This window comes from Equus caballus, chromosome 28 (assembly GCF_041296265.1).
Source record: "Equus caballus isolate H_3958 breed thoroughbred chromosome 28, TB-T2T, whole genome shotgun sequence".
Lineage (NCBI taxonomy): Eukaryota > Metazoa > Chordata > Mammalia > Perissodactyla > Equidae > Equus > Equus caballus.
In genome coordinates, this window is record NC_091711.1 from 29,868,933 (window position 1) to 29,890,025 (window position 21,093).

Genomic DNA, 21,093 nt, shown 5'->3' on the forward strand with positions numbered 1-21,093 from the left:
CTTGTTAATTTGCTAGAATTTTTGTACCCTGTCCATTGATTCAGTGTTTGGGGCCTATTTTTATGTGTTCCAGGTACTGTTCTAGACATTTAACGTTCTACTATGCCTAGTATGTCGCTCTATAGCCCTCAGTCACTCTACCATCTATTTTTCTCAAAGATGAACTTGGGAACTTTGCTAAGAATGACAAAAAAATGAAATTTATATTGTGTAATCTTAACTGGATTCCTCAAGCTTGTGGTACTTTTCCTTTTCCTTTAGATACCCTAACTATATAAGTCTTCCACATTACTCATAACCCCTAATTTATTCCTTTCTTCCTTCCTACTTAGCTGACTGTAGTCTCCTCTTTTAATTCAGAAGATCTTAAGTAAATGGTTTGCCACTTGTATTCTGTGGACCCTAGGATTTTAAGGATAGGGGAGGAACAGACAGCCAGGACAGTTTTGCTTTTATCTATTTTATATATTGAATTTCTGCGTAATTCTTACTTTGGAATCTTTAATAACTCACCATCATTTACCTCCTTTCCCGAAGGCACAAGATCCTTTCTTTCAACCTAAAAGAATAAACCTAATATTTACCATGTGAAAAACTGTACTAAATGCTTTGCATTTGTTTACTCATTTAATTTTTGCAGTTGTATTGAAGAACTGAGGATCAGAGATTTTACTTAAGTCACATAGTTATAGCACCATGATTCCTGAACCCATGTTTTATTTTTCGTCACTGTACCATGCTGTGCCTACCCAGAAATATGCTCATATGCCTATTATGATAATAATATTTTTATTACCCTTCTTTTCATGAATAAACCCAGAAGAAGATTATAGTTGTTCTCTCTTATGTAACACTTGCTATTCTGAACCCTCTATCCCAAAGTGGACTAAGTTTTGTTTGCTGCATTTGTCCTGTGCTTTCCTGACTCTGTATTTGTTTGTGCTATTTCCTCTAGAGTGTTTCATATCAGTGTCTATAGTGTTATCTGTCAGAATCCTACCCATCTTTGTTATTTTGACTTGTATCAATATGTGTTATATTTCATTATTACATTTTAAGTCTCTTGAGGGGAGAAGGACCAATGTTTTATATTTTTCTCTGTCCCTGCAGCTTCTTTTATGTGATTTAACTATTACAGAACTAGGGATTTATTGGCAATCATGAAGACAGACAGTTCAAAGATTACTTTAAGGCCTCTTGATTGTTAGGTTGTAAAAATTGCAGTAGCATTGATAGAAATAGGAACATTTTAAGGAAGGAAAAAACTTCCAGTTTTTAATGAATTAATAATGTGGAGATGACACTGGAATTATCCAAAAGAAATGTGCTATCAAAAAGTAAACGAGATGAAAGCCCAGAGTTGGTGATGTATGTGAGAGTGAGTAATATAGAGGCAGTAATTAAAACGATGAAAAAAATGACTTTTTCAAGAGCATGAGTAAAAAGAGCAGAGTACTGAGGACAGAACTTGAAATGTAGAGGGGAAAGAAGAGCCAAGGAAAGAAACTGGTGAGGGGTCATTGTCATTTGTCAGGAGAAAAATTGGCAGTATGTCGTGGCAGCCAAAAGAGGGAAGAAAGAACGCACTAACACTGGGGATCACTGAATAAAAAGAGAATAAGGACTGGAAAGAACCCATTACATTAGGTTGTTAGTGATAGTCCGTAATTTCAGTAGGATGGCCGTTCGGACACTAGAAAAGACATACAAAGAAACCCAGCGGAGAAGATACCATTATGTGAGTAAAGTCCTAATAGGAGCTCAAAGGAAATTTTAGAAGCATAGTTGAATCACTAGTATGCTAAGGTGAAGTTTAGGAAAATGAGGTCATTCATATTAGATGAACTTTTTTTTTTCTTAAGTAAAAAGTGGGTAATAAGTGAGTAGTGGGTAAGGGGGCAGTGGAATGAGGAGTTAAATAAGAGGGCTATGAAGGAATGTTCTTGAATGTTGAAAAATAAAAGAGCAAGGTTAAAGTACACTATGTGACTTTATGCTGTGAGTTTATAAAGATTTGGGTTTCCTGTTTTTTCCTTCAGCTTATGACATAAGCAGGAAAGTAAAAGAAACGTGATGGTTACCACGGGTTATTAAGGGTTTGCTCAGTAAAGAATAGTCAGGGTAATAGTTTATTGTTGAGATAGTTGAGGGAAAGAAAGGAATCAATTGTAGTCAGGACCGAATACTTCCAATTTATTGAGTAAACTTACTGGGAGTCTCTATTGGTGGAGACAGTGAAAGGGTAGGAGATAAATGGCTAGTAAGTACATGTGGTTGGGGGAGGTTGGCTATATCCTTGAGAGAGGATATAGCCCTTCTGGTATGTAACTGTAATGATGATGGAAATGAATATTCATGAAATATAATAAGGCCTTCAAGCTTGAGGAATAATCATATGGATGTTGTTATGACTAACGATGATTTTGGAGTCAGGACAGAGAGGGGAAAGAATGCATTGCTAAAATAAATGAGTCCTGGTAATCATAGGAAACTGTAGAAAAGACATAGAGTATTTGAGCAGTTTTCCTTCAGTAGAGTTCTTCAAACAAAAGCCTAGTGTCCACTGTATTAATGAGCTTAGTGTGGGAGTAAAGAACCAGATAGCATCCTTGATGGTGACTGAGCAGGCAGGACAGTGTGACTCTCTCCCTCAACGTAAGCAGCTCTGTCTTTATCTCTCATACATATTGAGCTTCTGCGTATGCTTTCATTTGAAAAATGCATGCGAAGTGAAAGAAAACTTGCTCAGGTATTGTGGACAGATGAAACAGCAAAGGGCATAATATTCAGGTGAAGAGGCTTGGTATAGCTGTGTTGCTACACTTACCTTGTCATTCTTCATTGCCAGAGCCTAAGCCCAAGGCATAAAATGTTAGGATTTGAGTCTCAAATGCATGGTAATTATAATAGCAAAAGTAAGCATTTATTGTTTACACGCTAGTCACTGTACTTTACATGTCTTATCTCATTTGATCTTCAGTTACCCTTCAGGGTAGTCTCTTATCACTGTTGTACAGATGGGCAAAGTGAGATTCAACCATGGTATCCAGAGTCACCAAGTCAAGGAATAGGAATGCTGGGACTTGGAGTTGGGTATTTGTCTGTCTTCAAGGCCTGAGTTTTTGATCATTACTCTCTAAGGCTTATTGAATGTTAATATATAATATTTTCTGAATTTCTAAATATGCTTAAACATCAAAGAGCAATAATTTAAAAAATTTAAAAATTATGGCACCTTTCAAAATGATGATAAAATAGATAAAAGCAAAACTGCTCTGATTGAAGTAGTGATGAGAGACGTGGAGCTATGCCCTGTCTCTCTGACTCCTCTTGCTCCAGAGGTGTCTGTAGGAAATGTGTGGGTTTGTTTGAGGATATTTTGAAAATTATGTCCTTAGAAATAAGGATATTATCATAGGTGTAATGTATCAATATTTTATATTCGTGTTCCATATAAAATATCAGTCATTTCAAAAGCGCAGTTGAAATAATGTTTTATTTTCTGACTTTTTAAGTTTTAAAAAATGTATCACAACTGTTAGGACACTTAGTTTAAAAGACTGAGTGATTTATCTAGTATAATTCATATACAAAGCTTCCTGACTTTGCTCTCTTGGGATAAGCATGTTATGTTAATACTGAAAATAAATCTAAAATAGTCTACCTTTTTGTTGGTAGTTTAATAGGACCACTAATCTTTTATGTGTATTTGATTTTGAGAATGTGGAAAAAATGGTAAATAACTCTCTTTCTTTTTTAAAACAGGGATTGCTTGGCATTTTGTACGGAACCAGTTTTTGCCAGTTTAGCCAATGTTTTAGGTAACTGGGAAAATCTGCCTTCCCCTGTATCTCCAGACATTAAGGATTATAAACTTTATGATGTAGAAACTAAATATGGTTTGCTTCAGGTATGTATTTTTATTCATCATGTGAAGAGTTTTTTCCTTCAAAATTGTTTTTTGAGTATTTTAAACTTAGTAGCCATGTAAACTACTTTATGTAAATCTTTGTATCTTTTGAGTAATTTAAAAATTATCACTATGTTCTAGAATTTTTCTACAGTTAATTGTTAGTCTTAAATTATATTTTAATTGTATGAAACAACACTGGTAATGTGGTGGATTGGTGGATGAGGTGGTTTACTTTTGTTTTTTTTCAGTTTTGAGCCTTGTGAGTGCATTTCATAAGCGAAATATTAAATTGAAGTAATAATGTACTTAATAAAAAGTTACATCTTTAAGGAAATTATTTAATAGATGTCAAGAGATATTGTTAGCCTTTTCATATGTGTCCACTTTTTCTGATTTTCCTTTCTCTGCTTATCAAAATATATTCAGTTCTATAGGATAAATTTATGCAGTAGCTTCTTATTTCCTTGGGGACAGAGATCATTTTATTTATTATTTTTTAACAGCTTTATTAAGGTATAATTAATTGACATACAATAAATTTCACATAGTCAAAATATACAGTTTTATAAGTTTGACATATATATATACCTGTAAAACCATCACCACAATCAAAATAATGCACATATCCATGACCCCTCGAAGTTTCCTCATACTCATTGTAATCCTTCCCTCCTGCTCCTTGCTGTCTTTCCATCTCTTGTCCCAGGAAACCACTGCCTTGCTTTTTGTCAGTATGAATGGGTCACTGAAATTTTATAAATGGGATAATACAGCATGTACTTTTTTTGGGACCTGGCTTCTTTCAATTACCCTAATTGTTTTGAGATTCATTCATATTATTCTGCATATCAGTACTTTTTTTTTTTTTTTACTGCTGAGTAGTGGTCTGTTGTACAGGTATACTGTAGTTTGTTTATCCATTGACCTGTTTATGGTCATTTGGGTTGTAAAGTTTTTGGCTATTGCAGATAAAACTGCTATAAACATTCATGTACAAGTTTTTTATGGACATATGCTTACATTTCTCTTGGTTAAATATGTAGGAGTAGAATGGCTGGATCAAATGGTATGTATATATTTCGTTTGTTAAGAAATTGACAAACTGTTTTCCAATGTGGTAGTGCCATTTTGTATTCCTGCTGCATCTTTGCCAAAACTTGGTATGCTTGGTTCTTTTAATTTTAGCCATTCTAATAGGTGTGTGGTGGGATTTTAATTTGGAGTTTTAATTTGCATTTCCCTTATGAATAATGATGTTGAACACCTTTTCACATGCTACTTTGCTATCTGAATATCTCTTTTGGTGAACTGTCTGTTCAGATCTTTTGCCCATTCTTTGAGTATGTTGGTTGTTTTCCATTACTGAGTTTCGAGATTTCTTTCTATATTGTGGACACAAGTCCTTATCAGATATATGATTTTACAAATATTTTCTCCCAGTCTGTGGCTTATCTTATTCTCATAACAGTATATATATATATATTTTAAATTTTATTTTATCAGATTTTATTTATTTATTTTTTGAGGAAGATTAGCCATGAGCTAACATCTGCTGCCAATCCTCCTCTTTTTGCTGAGGAAGACTGGCCCTGAGCTAACATCTGTGCTCATCTTCTTCTACTTTATACGTGGGATGTCTACCACAACGTGGCTTGCCAAGCGATGCCATGTCTGCACCCGGGATCCAAACTGGTGAACCCCGGGCTGCCAAAGCAGAACATGCATACTTAACCGCTGCATTACCGGGCCAGCCCCTGTAACAGTATATATTTTTTAATTGTGGTAAAATACACGTACCATAAAATTTATCATCTTAACCATTTTTAGATATGCTGCAGTTCAGTGACATTAAGTAGATTCACATTGTTGTGCAACCATCACCACCATCCATCTCCAGAATTCTTTTCACCTTGCAAAACTGAAGCTGTACTTGGGGCTGGCCCCGTGGCCGAGTGGTTAAGTTCGCGCGCTCCGCTGCAGGCGGCCCAGTGTTTCATTAGTTCGAATCCTGGGCGCGGACATGGCACTGCTCATCAGACCATGCTGAGGCGGCGTCCCACATGCCACAACTAGAAGGATCCACAACGAAGAATATACAACTATGTACTGGGGGGCTTTGGGGAGAAAAAGGAAAAAATAAAATCTTTAAAAAAAATAAAAAAAAAAAAAAAAAAAAAAAAAAAAAAAAAAAAACTGAAGCTGTACTCGTTAAACAATAACTCCCCATGCCCCCCCACTCCTTCTTCTTAGCCACTGGCAACCAGCATTCTACTTACTGTCTCAGTGAATTTGACTACTTTAGGTACCTCATATATGTGGAATCATACAGTATTTTTCCTTTTGTGACTGGTTTATTTCACTTCACATAATGTCCTCAAGGTTCATCCATGTTGTAGTATGTGTCAAAATTTCCTTCTTTTTTAAGGCTGAATAGTATTCCATTGTATGTATTTAGCACATAATTTTTATTCACTCATTTGTCAGTGGACACTTGTGTTGCTATCACTTCTTGGCTATTGTGAGTAATACTGCTATGAACATGAGTATACAAATAAATCTCTTTGAGATCCTGCTTTCACTTCTTTTGGGGATATACCCAGAAGTGGAATTGCCAGCTCATATGGTAATTCAATTTTTAATTTTTTGAAGAACTAAGCATACTGTTTTCCATAGTGGCTGCACCATTTTACATTTCCACCAATAGTGCGAAATGGTTCTAATCTCTCCACATACTCACCAACACTTGTTATTTTCTGGTTTTTGATAGTAGCCATCCTAATGGGAGTGAGGTGGTATCTTATTGTCGTTTTTATTTGCATTTCCATAATAGTTAGTGAATTTGAGTATCTTTTCATGTGCTTATTGGCATTTCTGTATCTTCTTTGGAGAAATGTATATTCAACCCCTTTGCCCATTTTTGAACCAGGTTGTTTTTGTTTTTTAAGATTTTTTAAGGGTTTTAAGATTTTATTTTTCCTTTTTCTCCCCAAAGCCCCCCAGTACATAGTTGTGTATTTTTAGTTGTGGGTCCTTCTTGTTGTGGTACATGGGATACCGCCTCAGCATGGCTTGATGAGTGGTGCCACGTCCGTGCCCAGGATCCGAACTGGCGAAACTCTGGACCACCGAACCAGAGTGTGCGAACTTAACCACTCGACCATGGGGCTGGCCCCCGGGGTTGTTTGTTTTTGTTGTTGTTGAGTTGTAGGAGTTCTTTATATATTCTAGATATTAACCTCTTATCAGATATGTGATTTGAAAATATTTTCTCCCATTCTATGAGTTACCTATTCACTTTATTGATTTTGTCCTTTGATGCACAGAAGTTTTTTATTTTGTTTTTCTTCTTTTGTTGCCTGTGCATTTTGTGTTATATCCAAGAAGTCATTGCCAAATCCAATGTCATAAAGCTTTTCTCTTATGTTTTCTTCCAAGGGTTTTATAGATTTAGGTCTTACATTTAAGTCTTGATCCATTTTGAGTTAATTTTTATATAAGGTTTAAGGTAAGGGTCCAACTTTATTCTTTTGCATGTGAATATCCAGTTTTCTTAGCACTCTTTGTTGAAACTTCTGTCCTTTCCCCATTCAATGGACTTAGTACCTTTGTTGAAAATCATTTGACCATATATGCTGGAGTTTATTTCTGGACTCCCTGTTCTATTCCATTGGTTTATATATCTGTCTTTATATCAATACCACAATATTTTGATTACCATAGCTTTGTAGTAAGCATCTGAACTTTTTTCCCCTAACCATGAAATGGTTCCAAAGATTAACTGAGAAAATTATGTAAATGCAACTACCAAATGAGTGCCTGAAATATACAACAAGCATGCAATAGGTTTTATTTTTATTATAAAGTTAGAAAAACTTTTCTAGACTTGAAAAACTTTGCGTGTTTTATAAATTATATTTGAGGAATAAGCATTTTAAAAATGTAAATCTTACATGAATTTCATGGGTTCAAATGTGTTAGAACTGGAAAGCATTCATTTGAAAAATATTATTAAGCCCCTAATTACTTCTTTGTACTAGTCACTCAGGACAAATATTCAGGCAATTAGAAGTAGCAGGTAGCATCTCAGCGAGTGGTGGAAAGTCACGCTGAAAAGATAGTGAAAGGCCTTGTTGGTGATGGAGAACCCTGAAGGATTTTAAGCAGGGAAAATGACCTGGTCTGCTGTGCATTTTAGAGCTATTATTCTAGAAAAGTAGAATTTTAGGGTAGGGAAAACATATGGGAAATAATCCTACTATATAGGGTTATTTTCTGAATCAAATGTGTAAATTTATAAGTGCTTAGCATAGTGCTTACATGTACAAAATAGTTAATGATAGTTAAAAGAAAAGTCTTGGTCAAAAATCATAGGAAGGACTAGAGATACAGAGTGAAGTTATAGAAAGGTAGACTAGGCCCTGATGGCTATGGGGATGGGAGCTGGGAGTAGTGTGGAGTCTAATATGATTTCCCATGTTTATTAAGAAGTTAATATACCATCATTTGAAGTAATTCACCACCTGGGACCTACATAGGTTCAGTGACTTGCTCAAAGTTGCAAGGCTAGTAAGTGATGAAGTGGGGATAGGAATCTAGATATCTTCTAAAATAGTACTCTTTATGCTCTTTACCCTTTGAACTGCCTTCATGTTGAAAACTGTAAGGGATTTTTTAGAGAATTCATTCTCATATTTCTTCATTCAGCAAATGTTTATTGGACAGCTGTATGTCTGGCATAGTTCTGGGTGCTAAAGGTCTGGCAGTGAACAAAACAGACACAAATTCCTGCCTTTTAGAACTTGCATTCTAATGGAGGAAGAAAGACAATAAAATAAGTAAATATATAATACATTAGATTATAATTGCTTGTTGAGAGGAAAAAGGAAGAGGGGATAGTTTCGATGGGGAGGAGTGGGGACTTGCATTTTTGAATAGGGTAGTCAGGAAATCTATCACTGAAAGGGGGATGTTTGAGTAAAGACCTGAAAAAAAGCAAAGAAGCAAGCAATATAGATACCTGGGGAAAGAATGATCTAGGCAGGGAGAACAGCAAGTGCAAAGTCCCTGAGACGGAATCATGCATGAAATGTTCAAAGAATAGTAAAATACCTGGAGTGATGGAGAGGAGTAAACGAGAAGATGAGTAGTAGGAGGTAGGGTCAAAGAGTTAAGGGAGTGCTTGGGTCCTATTAGGTCTGAAAGCCAGAGAAATACTTTGGATTTTACTTTGAGAGAAAGGAAAAGCCTTTGGGAGATTTTGAGCAGGAAGGTGACATGATCTGGGTTAGGTTTTAAAAGAATTCCTCTAGCTGCTGTATTGAGGATTAAACTGTGTAGACAGGTAACTGCAGAAGTAAAGAGATGAGGTAGGTGGCTGTTACAGTAGGACAGGCCAGAAGTGATGGTCCAGGGTCGGGAAGGTGATAAGATAGGATCAAATTCTAAGTGTATGTGTGTGTATGTGTGTGTGTGTGTGTGTGTGTATTTATTGAGTTCATAATAGTTTACATCGATGTGAGATTTCAGTTGTACATTATTTCTTGTCTGTCACCACATAAGTGCTCTCCTTCACCTGGTCCCCCCCGCCCCTCCCCTTCCCCTGGTAACCACTGAACTGTTTTCTTTGTCCATGTGTATGTTTGTATTCCATATATGCGTGAAATCATCTGGTGTTTATCTTTCTCAGTCTGGCTTATTTCGCTTAGCTTAATTCCCTCCAGGTCCTTCCATGTTATTGCAAATGGGATGAATTTGTCTTTTTTTCTCACTGAGTAGTATTCCATTTTATATTTATATCCCACATCTTCTTTATCCAGTCATCTGTCAATGGGCACTTGGATTGTTTCCATGTCTTGGCTGTTGTGAATAGTGCTGCTATGAACATAGGGGTACATATGTTACTTTGGATTGTTGATTTCAGATTGTTTGGGTAGATACCCAGTAGTGGGATAGCTGGGTCTTACGGTAGTTCTATTTTCAGTTTTTTGAGGAATCTCCATACTGTTTTCCATAGTGGCCGCACCAGTTTGCATTCCTACCAGCAGTGTATGAGGGTTCCCTTTTCTCCAGACCCTCTCCAACATTTGTTATTTTTACTCTTGGTGATTATGGCCATTTTAACAGGCATAAGGTGGTATCTTAGTGTAGTTTTGATTTGCATTTCCCTGATGATTAGTAATGTTGAACATCTTTTCATGTGTTTATTGACCATCTGTATATCTTCTTTGGAAAGATGTCTGTTCATATCCTGTGCCCATTTTTTGATCGGGTTGTTTGTTTTTTTATTGTTCAGCTGTGTGAGTTCCTTATATATTATGGAGATTAACCCCTTGTCAGATATATGATTTGCAAATATTTTCTCCCAGTTGTTGGGTTGTCTCTTTGTTTTGATTCTAGTTTCTTTTGCCTTGCAGAGGCTCTTTAGTCTGATGAACTCCCAGTTGTTTATTTTTTCTTTTGTTTCTCTTGCCTGAGAGGACATGGTATTCGAAAAGATCCTTTTTAGTGCAATGTGAAAGAGTGTACTGCCTATATAATCTTCCAGGAGTTTTATAGTTTCAGGGCTTATCTTCAAGTCTTTGATCCATTTTGAGTTTATTTTTGTATATGGTGTGAGATAATGGTCTACCTTAATTCTTTTGCACGTGGCTGTCCCGTTTTCCCAACACCATTTATTGAAGAGACTTATCTTTTGTCCATTGTATGTTCTTGGCACCTTTGTTGAAAGTTATCTGTCCGTAGATGTGCGGTTTTATTTCTGGGCTTTCAGTTCTGTTCCCTTGATCTGTGTGTCTGTTTTTGTACCGGTACCATGCCGTTTTGATCACTATGGCTTTATAGTCCATTTTGAAGTCAGGGATTGTGATACCTCCAGCGTGGTTCTTTTTTCTCAGGATTGCCTTAGCATTTTGGGGTCTTTGGTTGCCCCATATAGATTTTAGGATTCTTTGCTGTATTTCTGTGAAGAATGTCATTGGGATTCTGATTGGGATTGCATTGAATTTATAGATTGTTTTGGGTAGTATGGACATTTTAACTATGTTTATTCTTCCAGTCCATGTGCATGGAATCTCTTTCCATCTCGTTATGTTGTTATCAATTTCTTTCAGTAATGTCTTACAGTTTTCATTGTGTAAGTCCTTCACATTCTTGGTGAATTCCAAGTATTCCTAGATACTTTATTCTTTTAGTTGCGATTGCAAATGGAATTATATTCTTGGGTTCTCTTTCTGTAAGTTCGTTATTGGAGTATAGAAAAGCAACTAAGTTTTGTAAGTTGACTCTGTACCCTGAACTTTACTGTAGTTGTTAATAATTTCTATTAGTTTTCTGATGGATTCTTTGGGCTTTTCTATATATAAGATCATGTCATCTGCAGACGGTGAGAGTTTCACTTCTTCACTCCCTATTTGGATTCCTTTTATTCCTTTCTCTTGCCTAATTACTCTGGCCAAAACCTCCAGTACTATGTTGAATAAGGGTGATAGTGGGCGTCCATGTCTTGTTTGTGTTCTCAGGGGGATGGCGTTCAGTTTTTGCCCATTGAGTATGATGTTAGCTGTGTGTTTGTCATATATGGCCTTTATTATGTTGAGGTAGTTTCCTTCTATCCCCATTTTGTTAAGAATTTTTACCATAAATGGCTGTTGGATCTTGTCAAATGCTTTCTCTGCATCTATTGAGATGATCATGTGGTTTTCATTCCTCAGTTTGTTGATGTGGTGTATCACATTGATTGATTTGTGGATGTTGAACCATCCCTGTCTTCCTGGTATGAATCCTACTTAATTGTGATGTATATTCTTTTGATGTGTTGCTGAATTTGGGTTGCCAAGATTTTGTTGAGGACTTTTGCATCTATGTTCATCAATGGTGTTGGCCTGTAGTTTTCCTTTTTTGTGCTGTTCTTGTCAGGCTTTGGTTTCAGAGTGATGTTGGTCTCGTAGAATGTGTTTGGAAGTGTTCCATCTTCTCCAATTTTTTGGAATAGCTTGAGAAGGATAGGTGTCAAATCCTCTCTGAAAGTTTGGTAGATTCCCCAGGGAAGCCGTCTGGTCCTGGGGTTTTATTCTTTGGGATGCTTTTGATTACTGTTTCAGTCTCTTTCCTTGTGATTGGTCTATTCAGATTATCTGTTTCTTCTTGATTCAGCTTTGGGAGGTTGTAAGAGGCTAAGAATTTATCCATTTCCTCTAGATTGTCCCATTTTGTTGGCATATAGTTTTTTGTAGTATTCTCTTATAATCTGTTGTATTTCTGTGGCATCTGTTGTTATTTCTCCTCTTTCATTTCTGATTTTGTTTATCTGAGCTTTCTGTCTTTTTTTCTTTGTAAGTCTGGCTAGGGGTTTCTCAATTTTATTTATCTTCTCAAAGAACCAGCTCTTTGTTTCATTGATTCTTTCTACTGCCTTTTTTGTTTCAATAGCATTTATTTCTGCTCTGATTTTTATTATTTCTCTCTTTCTGCTGACTTTGGGCTTTATTTGCTCTTCTTTCTCTAATTCAGTTAGGTGTAATTTGAGATTGCTTATTTGGGATTTTTCTTGTTTGTTAAGGTGTGCCTGTATTGTGATGAATTTCCTTCTTAATATGGCTTTTGCTGCATCCAATATGAGTTGGTATGTAGGTTATCATTTTCATTTGTCTCCAGATATTTTTTGATTTCTCCTTTAATTTCGTCAGTGATCCATTGCTTGTTCAGTAGCGTGTTGTTTAGTCTCCAGATCTTTGTCCCTTTCTCAGCTTTTTTCTTGTAATTAATTTCCAGCTTTATAGCATTACGATCAGAAAAGATGCTTGTTATTATTTCAATTTTATTAAATTTATTGAGGCGTGCCTTGTTTCCCAATATTTGGTCTGTCCTTGAGAATGTTCCATGTGCACTTGAGAAGAATGTGTATTCTGCTGTTTTTGGATGGAGTGTTCTATATATGTCTATTAAATCCAACTGGTTTAGCTTTTCATTTAATTCCACTGTTTCCCTGTTGATTTCCTGCCTGCATGATCTATCCATTGATGTGAGTGGACTGTTGAGGTACCCTACTATTACTGTGTTAATATTAATATCTTCTTTTAGGTTTGTTAATAGTTGCTTTATGAACTTTGGTGTTCCTGTGTTGGGTGCATAGATATTTATAAGCATTATTTCTTCTTGATGTAGTGTCCCTTGATGTACTGCCCCTCTTTGTCTCTCTTTACTTGTCTCATCTTGAAGTCTATTTTGTCTGATATGAGTATTGCGACACCTGCTTTCTTTTGTTTGCCATTACCTTGGAGTACCGTTTCCACCCCTTCACTCTGAGCCGTGTTTGTCATTGGAACTGAGATGTGTTTCCTGGAGGCAGCATATTGTTGGATCTTGTTCTTTAATCCATCTCACTACTCTGTATCTTTTTATTGGAGAATTCAATCCATTTACATTTACGGTGATTATTGATGTTTGAGGGCTTAATGCTGTCATTCTATCACTTGTTTTCTGGTTTTCCTGCATTTCCTTTGTTTTTCGTCCTGTGTGTTTTGGTCTGCCTGTTGAATTGTGTAGTTTTTTATGATATGTTTCTTTATTTTCTCCATATTTATTCTTTGTGTCTCTGTTCTGCTTTCTTTTTTTAAGATTTTATTTTTCCTTTTTCTCCCCAAAGCCTGCAGTACATAGTTCTATATTTTTAGTTGTGGGTCCTTCTGGTTGTGGCGTGTGGGATGCCACCTCAGCATGGCTTGACACACAGTGCCATGTCTGCGCCAGGATCTGAACCAGTGAAACCCTGGGCCGCCGAAGCAGAGCGCACAAACTTAACCACTCAGCCACAGGGCTGACCCCCTCTGTTCTGCTTTTTTGTTTAGTGGTTACCTTGAGCTTTGTATTCAGAATCTCCTGTATACGATAGTCCATTTTCTGATGGCTTCTTATTTCCTTAGTCTATACCGATTCAGTCCCTTTCCTCCTCCCCTCCTAAGGTGTTTCTTTCACATCTTATTCCATCTTGTGTTGTGAGTTTGTGGTTTAAATGACAAGATTATCTTTGTTTTTGGTGTTTTCCTTCCCTCTAGCTTAATGCTAGAGTTGAATGATTGCTATCTTATTCTGGTTCTGTCTACCTATTTATCTCCTTACTCTGTGTTTTTTGTCTCCTTTCTCCCCCCCCCCCCTTTTTTTTTTTCCAGGTATAAGGGCCTTCTTGAGGATTTCTTGTAGTGGGGGGTCTCGTGGCTACAAAGTCCCTTAGCTTTTGTTTGTTTGGGAAAGGTTTAATTTCTCCCTCATATCTGAAGGATATTTTTGCTGGATAGAGTATTCTTGGCTGAAGATTTTTGTCTTTTAAAGATTTGACTGTGTCGTTCCATTCTCCCTTAGCTTGTAAGGTTTCTGGAGAGAAATCTACTGAAAGCCTGATAAGGATCCCTTTGTAGGTTATTTCCTTCTGCCTTGCTGCCCTGAGTATTCTTTCTCTATCATTCATTTTTGCCAGTTTTACTACTATATGCCTTGTAGTAGGCCTTTTTACATTGACAAATCTAGGAGATCTGGAAGACTCTTCCACAAATTTCCCTCTTTCCCTAGGTTTGGGAAGTTCTCTGCTGTTATTTCTTTGAGCACACTTTCTGCTCCATTCTCCTTCTCTTCTCCTTCTTGAACACTTATAATTCTTATGTTGCATTTCCTCATTGAGTCGGATATTTCTTGAATATTTCTTCATTTCTTTTTAGTCTTAGTTCTCTCTCCTCTGTCTGGAGCATTTCAACATGTCTTTCCTCAATTATGCTGATACGTTCCTCTATGATGTCCATTTGAGCATTTAGGGAATTTGTATTTTGTTTTCTCTTTTCCATTGTGTCTTTCATCTCTAATATTTCTGATTTATTCTTTATTGTTTCAATCTCTATTGTGAAGTAGCTCCTGAACTCATTGAATTGTTTCTCTACGTTCTCTTTTACCTCGTTGAGTTTTTTGATGATAGCTATTTTGGATTCATTGTCGTTTAGATTACATATTTCTGTGTCCTCATGACTGAGTTCTGAGTGCTTGTCGTTTTCTCTCTGGTCTGGAGATTTGATTTAGTGTCTGATGTTGAAAGGTCGGGTCTTACACGTTCTGATATTATTCGGTTGCAGTCATTGCCTGTTGCCACTGGGTGGGGATTGAGAGCTGCGTATTCTGAGGCTTCCGCCTTCAGCCGATGTCCCGGGAAGTGAAACGGCACGGGGCGGGTTGGGGAAGAGGCACTTTCTTCAGCGTGCACTCTGGTCTATCTTGATCAGCTTTTGCTATCTGGTCTCCTGGGGTGTTGGCTTGATGAGGTCACCCCCCTCCAAAAGCTTTTGCCCTGTTAGAGTGCTTCCCTCTAGGCTGCAAGGGCCCTGGGGACTCCTTGGTGATGCTGCGAATGAGCGACCCCTCACCTGTTCCTTCCCTCATGGATTCTCTTGCAGGCACGATTGCAGTCTTTAGGGGAGGGAGCAAAGTTCTCTCTTACCCTGTTCCTGCTCCACTGAGGAGGGCCCCAGCCTCTCTGCCCTCCGTCGTGTGGCTGCGTGTCTCTCTGAAGTTTTTTGTGTTGTTAGGATGACCTCTGTTGAAGTATGGTTGCCCCTTTTTATTGTATGTTGGGGGGAGAGAGTCCTGGGCAAGTTCATTCTGCCATAATGCTGACATCACCCACAAGTTCTAAGTATATTTTGATGGTGAAGGTATTGGAATTTGCAGATAGATTTGCTATATAAGAAAAACCAGAGTAGTGCAAGAAAACACAAAGGCTTTTGTCCTAAGCAACTGGAAGAATGCAGTGGCCATTAGCTGATATGGGAAAGACTGCAGGAGGAGAAAATTGAATTGTAAGGGCAGCTCAGTTTTGGAATCTTATAAAATTGAGATACTTATAAAACATTTGGGGGAGAGAAGTCAAAAAGGCAGTCAGATAATCAAGTCTGGAGTTTAGAATAGAGGCCCAGGCTGGAGATATTTGGGAATAATCAACATATAGATGGTATTTAAAGCTGTGAGAACACTGAGAAAGAGTAGATGGAAAATTCACAGGTCTAAACATTGAATGCAGGAGGTTTGGGTGATGAGGAGGAACCAGCAAATTAGACTGAAAATCAGAGACCACTGGGGTTGGAGGAAAACCTGGGAGAATGGTGTCCTGTAAGTTAGAGAGCATTAGTTTGCCAAAGTCTGGTCCTGGAAACAGATCTAGTCTTTATTTTTAGTTAACAAATTCCGTGGTAAACTCAGCCACAAATATAATAATTCCCAAATACTAATCCAGTGTGAGAATGAGTGAACATCAGTTAGTATTTGAAAACTGAGCACAGTACTATTCAAAAGAACTGAATTTCAATATGAAGTGTAAGTATACAAAAATATTAAGAATTACAATCAAATTGACAAAGGTATCTCTTGAAATTTACTATCTGCAACACAGGAACCAAAGATTCCCTCACTTTTCAAGCTCAGCAACTGAAGAAATTTGGATAGCAAAGTGCTTTTGTATCATCTGTTCTTTTGCTTACATGCACTGCATATAGAAAGGAACTTGATAAATAGTTGTACTCTGGTTTTATAACTGGATTTTTCCCCGCTAATGCTTAGATTGTCCTGGCAGCTGAGAATATCTACACTTTTGCATTTATGATGAAATTTAATTGTGACCTGACATGTAAAAAATCTTTTGGAGAAGCAGCAGTTGTGATTTTTATGAGACATTTTATGACTGTAATTGAAGGGAGTTTTATTTAATGTAAAAATATCTGGGTTTTTTTTTTTCCATTTACAGGTTTCTGAAGGATTGTCATTTTTGCATAGCAGTGTGAAAATGGTTCATGGAAATATTACACCTGAAAATATAATTTTGAATAAAAGTGGAGCCTGGAAAATAATGGGCTTTGATTTTTGTGTATCATCGACCAATCCTTCTGAACAAGAGGTAATGAAGATTTTAATGTTCTAATTTTTTAAGGCTATGGAAATTTGTGATTGCATCTGGAATGGACTAGAGAATTTTTAAGCCTGATAAATGTGTAGAAATAGTCTATGTGGTACAATGGTATGTTTAAATGTATAGCTTCATAGAAAGTTTCTAGTGTTCATTGTACCGAACAGTATTCTTCAGCTCATTAATTCCATAGTTGTAAATGTTACGTGAGAAAGGATTCTAGAGTTAAGGAAATTTGAAAACTATTGAGTGAAGCAGGTTTTTTCCTCAGAATGTCAAATACACTAACAAACATAGTGAATCTCTATCAGTGTTTCCCCAACTTAGTAGACCACAGAATCTTGTTTAAGGAGCATGATAACAACAATAGCAATGATAATAGCTAACATTTATTGAAGCATTTTTATAAACACTTTTTATGTATTTACTTATTTTAGTCTCACAGCAACTCAGTGAGGTATAGGAATAATACAGTTGAGTAAGTTAGGCTCATAGAATAAAATAATCTGCCTAAATTTAGACAGGTAGTAGAGCTAGGATTTGAACGCACTCTTTCTGCTTCCAAAGCACATGGTACTTAGTGATTTTGATACATACTTATTTATACTTAGAAAACACTGCAATGTGTCAAGTCAACTATACGGAGTTGTTAAAGGGACCATGATTTGACCTAAGATAGATTTGTAATTTAAGTAAAGATTTTTAAGGGAAGCAGGAAGAATTAGTATTGGTTGAGTATACAATGGGAATGGGTCAGGGACTGTGCTAGGTTTGTTTTTGCATACATTTGTTTAATCTTACAATAACCTTTTGAAGCTGTTGACTAAATCACATACTAGTTAGTGAAGGAACAAGGTTTCAAATAATATTTGAGGCCATAAAACTTGAAGCCTGTGTATCATAAAACATAGGCCAGACCTTTCCACAGTCGTACTGCATGTTAAAGTGATAATTTGTGTTCTGGAAGAGAGCTCCAAAAATCTCAAAGTTAAAAGAGTTCTTATTATCTCACAATTTGTTGCGTGAACTTTCTAGACTTGGGAATTTAGGAATGAAGGTGGTGGTAACATTTTTACTTGCATGACTGAATATGAATTTGAAACTGGATTGCTACTGCTTGATAGTAGTTTGCTTTAGTTTGAAATATTTAATCTATGTAATCCCTTTTCTGTCTTATTACAGCCTAAGTTTCCTTGTAAAGAATGGGATCCAAATTTACCATCATTGTGTCTTCCAAATCCTGAATATTTGGCTCCTGAATACATACTTTCTGTGAGCTGTGAAACAGCCAGTGATATGTACTCTCTAGGAACAGTCATGTATGCTGTATTTAATAAAGGGAAACCTATATTTGAAGTTAACAAGCAAGATATTTACAAGAGTTTCAGTAGGCAGTTGGATCAGGTATTTGTTTATAAATAGTTGCTTGCATTTAAAATCTATTAAATATTTCTTTGATTTGTTTTCCAAAATGTATTCAGAAAATTCTCTAAAATGAGGTGAATGTCTCATATTTTAAGTTTGCATAAAATCAACTTAACAAAAGTAATTCTATGAATAATGAGGATTAAAGTTTGTTCCTGCAACTTTATTCATGGCATTTATTTACTGGAGTAAATATTGAAATATGGTTTAAAATACTGGGCATTTTGTTTTAGGAATAGAAACTATTTCAGGTATTAAAGAAAAGTGTTTTACTTATCTTGCAACAGTAGAATTAGATTTGTTTAATCTAAAAATGTATTTTTGAGTAAATTTCAGAAAGTTTTCTTAAATGGACTACTGAAAATGTAAATGCATATCTTTTTGAATATTTTATATTAATATTTACTATTATCACTGTTTTGAATAGCTGAGTCGTTTAGGATCTAGTTCACTTACAAATATACCTGAGGAAGTCCGTGAACATGTAAAACTACTGTTAAATGTAACTCCCACTGTAAGACCAGATGCGGATCAAATGACAAAGGTGAGTACAAATGAATTCCTGCCTTAGGTGGAGGGACGAAAAATGAGGTAAAGTAGATTAAATGCTTCTAAAGCAAGATTTAGTCAGATATAGTCCCCAGATAACATCCGTATTCTTAAATGTGTTAAATATTCAACTTGTTTTAATCTTAAACAGTTAAATAATTTATGTATGTAATTATTCTGATATAAAATTAAAATTTCAAATAGATAGAGTTCCAACAGTTACAATTCAATATGCAGAAATTCTGGACACCCCAAGAAATTGTAGCCCTCTGATTCACTCTTTTAAGCATGAATTTTAGTAGATAAATGGTAATCCTTAGGCCTTCAAGATATTTACTTAATCTTTCAATATTTTATTAGTTACATAAAGAAAATGTTACTGCCCAGCCGACTCACAACTCCTGATTCTGAAAATTTGAATACGGAAAAAGGATTTGTGTATTACTTCCTTATTCTGATTTTTATTAAGTGGTCTTTAGCATTTTGTAAAATGTTCCTGAATATTTTTTTACCATACTATGGTAGTTTCAGATATGAGAAGTACTTTAATATTTATCAAAATAATGTTATTTCCTTGTTTTAGATTCCTTTCTTTGATGATGTTGGTGCAGTAACACTGCAGTATTTTGATACCTTATTCCAAAGAGATAATCTTCAGAAATCACAGTTTTTCAAAGGATTGCCAAAGGTCCTACCAAAACTACCTAAGGTTTGTTGTTGATCAGTTTCTTATTATAGTCAGGATTTTAGAATTAAAGTTTACTTTGACTTACTATAATAACTCTCCCAAAAAAAGAAATGTAATTTTGCTTTAGGTGCATAAATGACTATAAAATGCTGCAGACTGAAGTCAAAAGTTTAGTGGACCTTCTTTGCATAGTTCAAAAATAATAAAAACGGGTAAAAAAATTGAGGATACTACCTATGCAACCTGTGCACTTGAACACTAAAGGTCTGAAGAGAAGTCCATAAGCTGCCATTGTGGAGATCACTGCCTCGCCAGCAATTAAGGGGATACTTCTGTACTGTTACTAGCCTCTCCAGTTCCTTTAACTCTCCCTCTCTGGCTTATTAAATCATGAGTGTAATTAGTTTAAAAAATTTTGGGGAATGCTAAAGAAGCCACTGGTTGGAAAACTAGCAATTCCTGGTTGCAAAAAAATCTCCAGTGTTTATTAATCTGTCAGATATTCATTATGTACTGTTTGTCTAGCCTTTTACTTAGATGCTATGGAGATTAAAGAGGAAGCAAAATACTATCCTTGCTCTCAAGGCGCTTACAGTAAGGGTTGTTGCATGGAACAATTAACAATACAGGACAGTGTTTAAGTTGTGTGGTATGAATCGTAAGTAATGAAGGAATTAAGAGGAGAAAGATATTAGTGAAGACTAATTAGGGAAGTTTCCTAAAGGAAGGGTAACCATATCTTCCCTTTTATCTGTGACATTCCCAAGTTATGCCTTTTGTCCTGGTATAATTAGCAATTGCACCCCATTTTACTCTCAACCATAAATTATATGGTCACCTTACCCCAAGAGATTGGAGATTTTAGACTGTAACTTCAATGTTAATACTGAAGACCTGAAATAAAATTTAGTTTTATGAAAACATTTTTGTCTTTCAGCGTGTCATTGTGCAGAGAATTTTGCCTTGTCTGACTTCAGAGTTTGTAAACCCTGACATGGTACCTTTTGTTTTGCCCAATGTTCTACTGATTGCTGAAGAATGCACCAAAGAAGAATATGTCAAATTAATTCTACCTGAACTTGGCCCTGTCTTTAAACAGCAGGAGCCAATCCAGGTATGTATGTAGATTTTTTTCCTATTTATCTGCTGTTATTCAGTGATGTTAGTCAGTGATGACTATCATTAAAAACAAAAGGAATAGATATATGACTTTTTAAAAATTGAGGTAAGAGACTTTCCATTAGTCAGAAACTATTTTGCATATGTTTAAAGTGAACCATTCCTAAAATTATGATTGAACTTTGCAAGTAAATGTCTACAGCTTTCCATAAGTTACCATCTCAGAAAATAAATTGTAACGAGATTTTGCATGTGTTTTACTGTTCTCATTGGCCTTATTGAAAATTACAGGTTTGGGAAAAGAAGTATTTCTTTTTCTCCTGCAGTTTTAAGTATTTCTGTTTCTTTGTTTTTTGTTTGGTTTGTTATTCAGTTCCTTAATTTGTAGATGGTTTATGCCAGTTGGTTCTCTTTATTTTATTGCTAATACATAGTTTCACCAGAAGAGGGAAAATGCTTATAGCA

The 21,093-nt window shown here is 36.0% G+C and overlaps 1 protein-coding gene across 4 annotated transcripts in view; it reads left to right on the plus strand.

Annotated features, from left to right (window-relative positions):
• SCYL2 (SCY1 like pseudokinase 2) overlaps nucleotides 1–21,093 on the plus strand; it is a 67,229-nt gene that overhangs the window by 22,557 nt on the left and 23,579 nt on the right. For all 4 annotated transcript variants that reach the window (XM_001915815.6, XM_070253999.1, XM_070254000.1 and 1 more), the window contains exons 4-9: nucleotides 3,766–3,910; nucleotides 16,689–16,838; nucleotides 18,030–18,251; nucleotides 18,700–18,816; nucleotides 19,405–19,530; nucleotides 20,447–20,623. In XM_001915815.6, coding sequence (XP_001915850.2) covers nucleotides 3,766–3,910; nucleotides 16,689–16,838; nucleotides 18,030–18,251; nucleotides 18,700–18,816; nucleotides 19,405–19,530; nucleotides 20,447–20,623 — 937 coding nt within the window. The remainder of the gene's footprint in view (nucleotides 1–3,765; nucleotides 3,911–16,688; nucleotides 16,839–18,029; nucleotides 18,252–18,699; nucleotides 18,817–19,404; nucleotides 19,531–20,446; nucleotides 20,624–21,093) is intronic.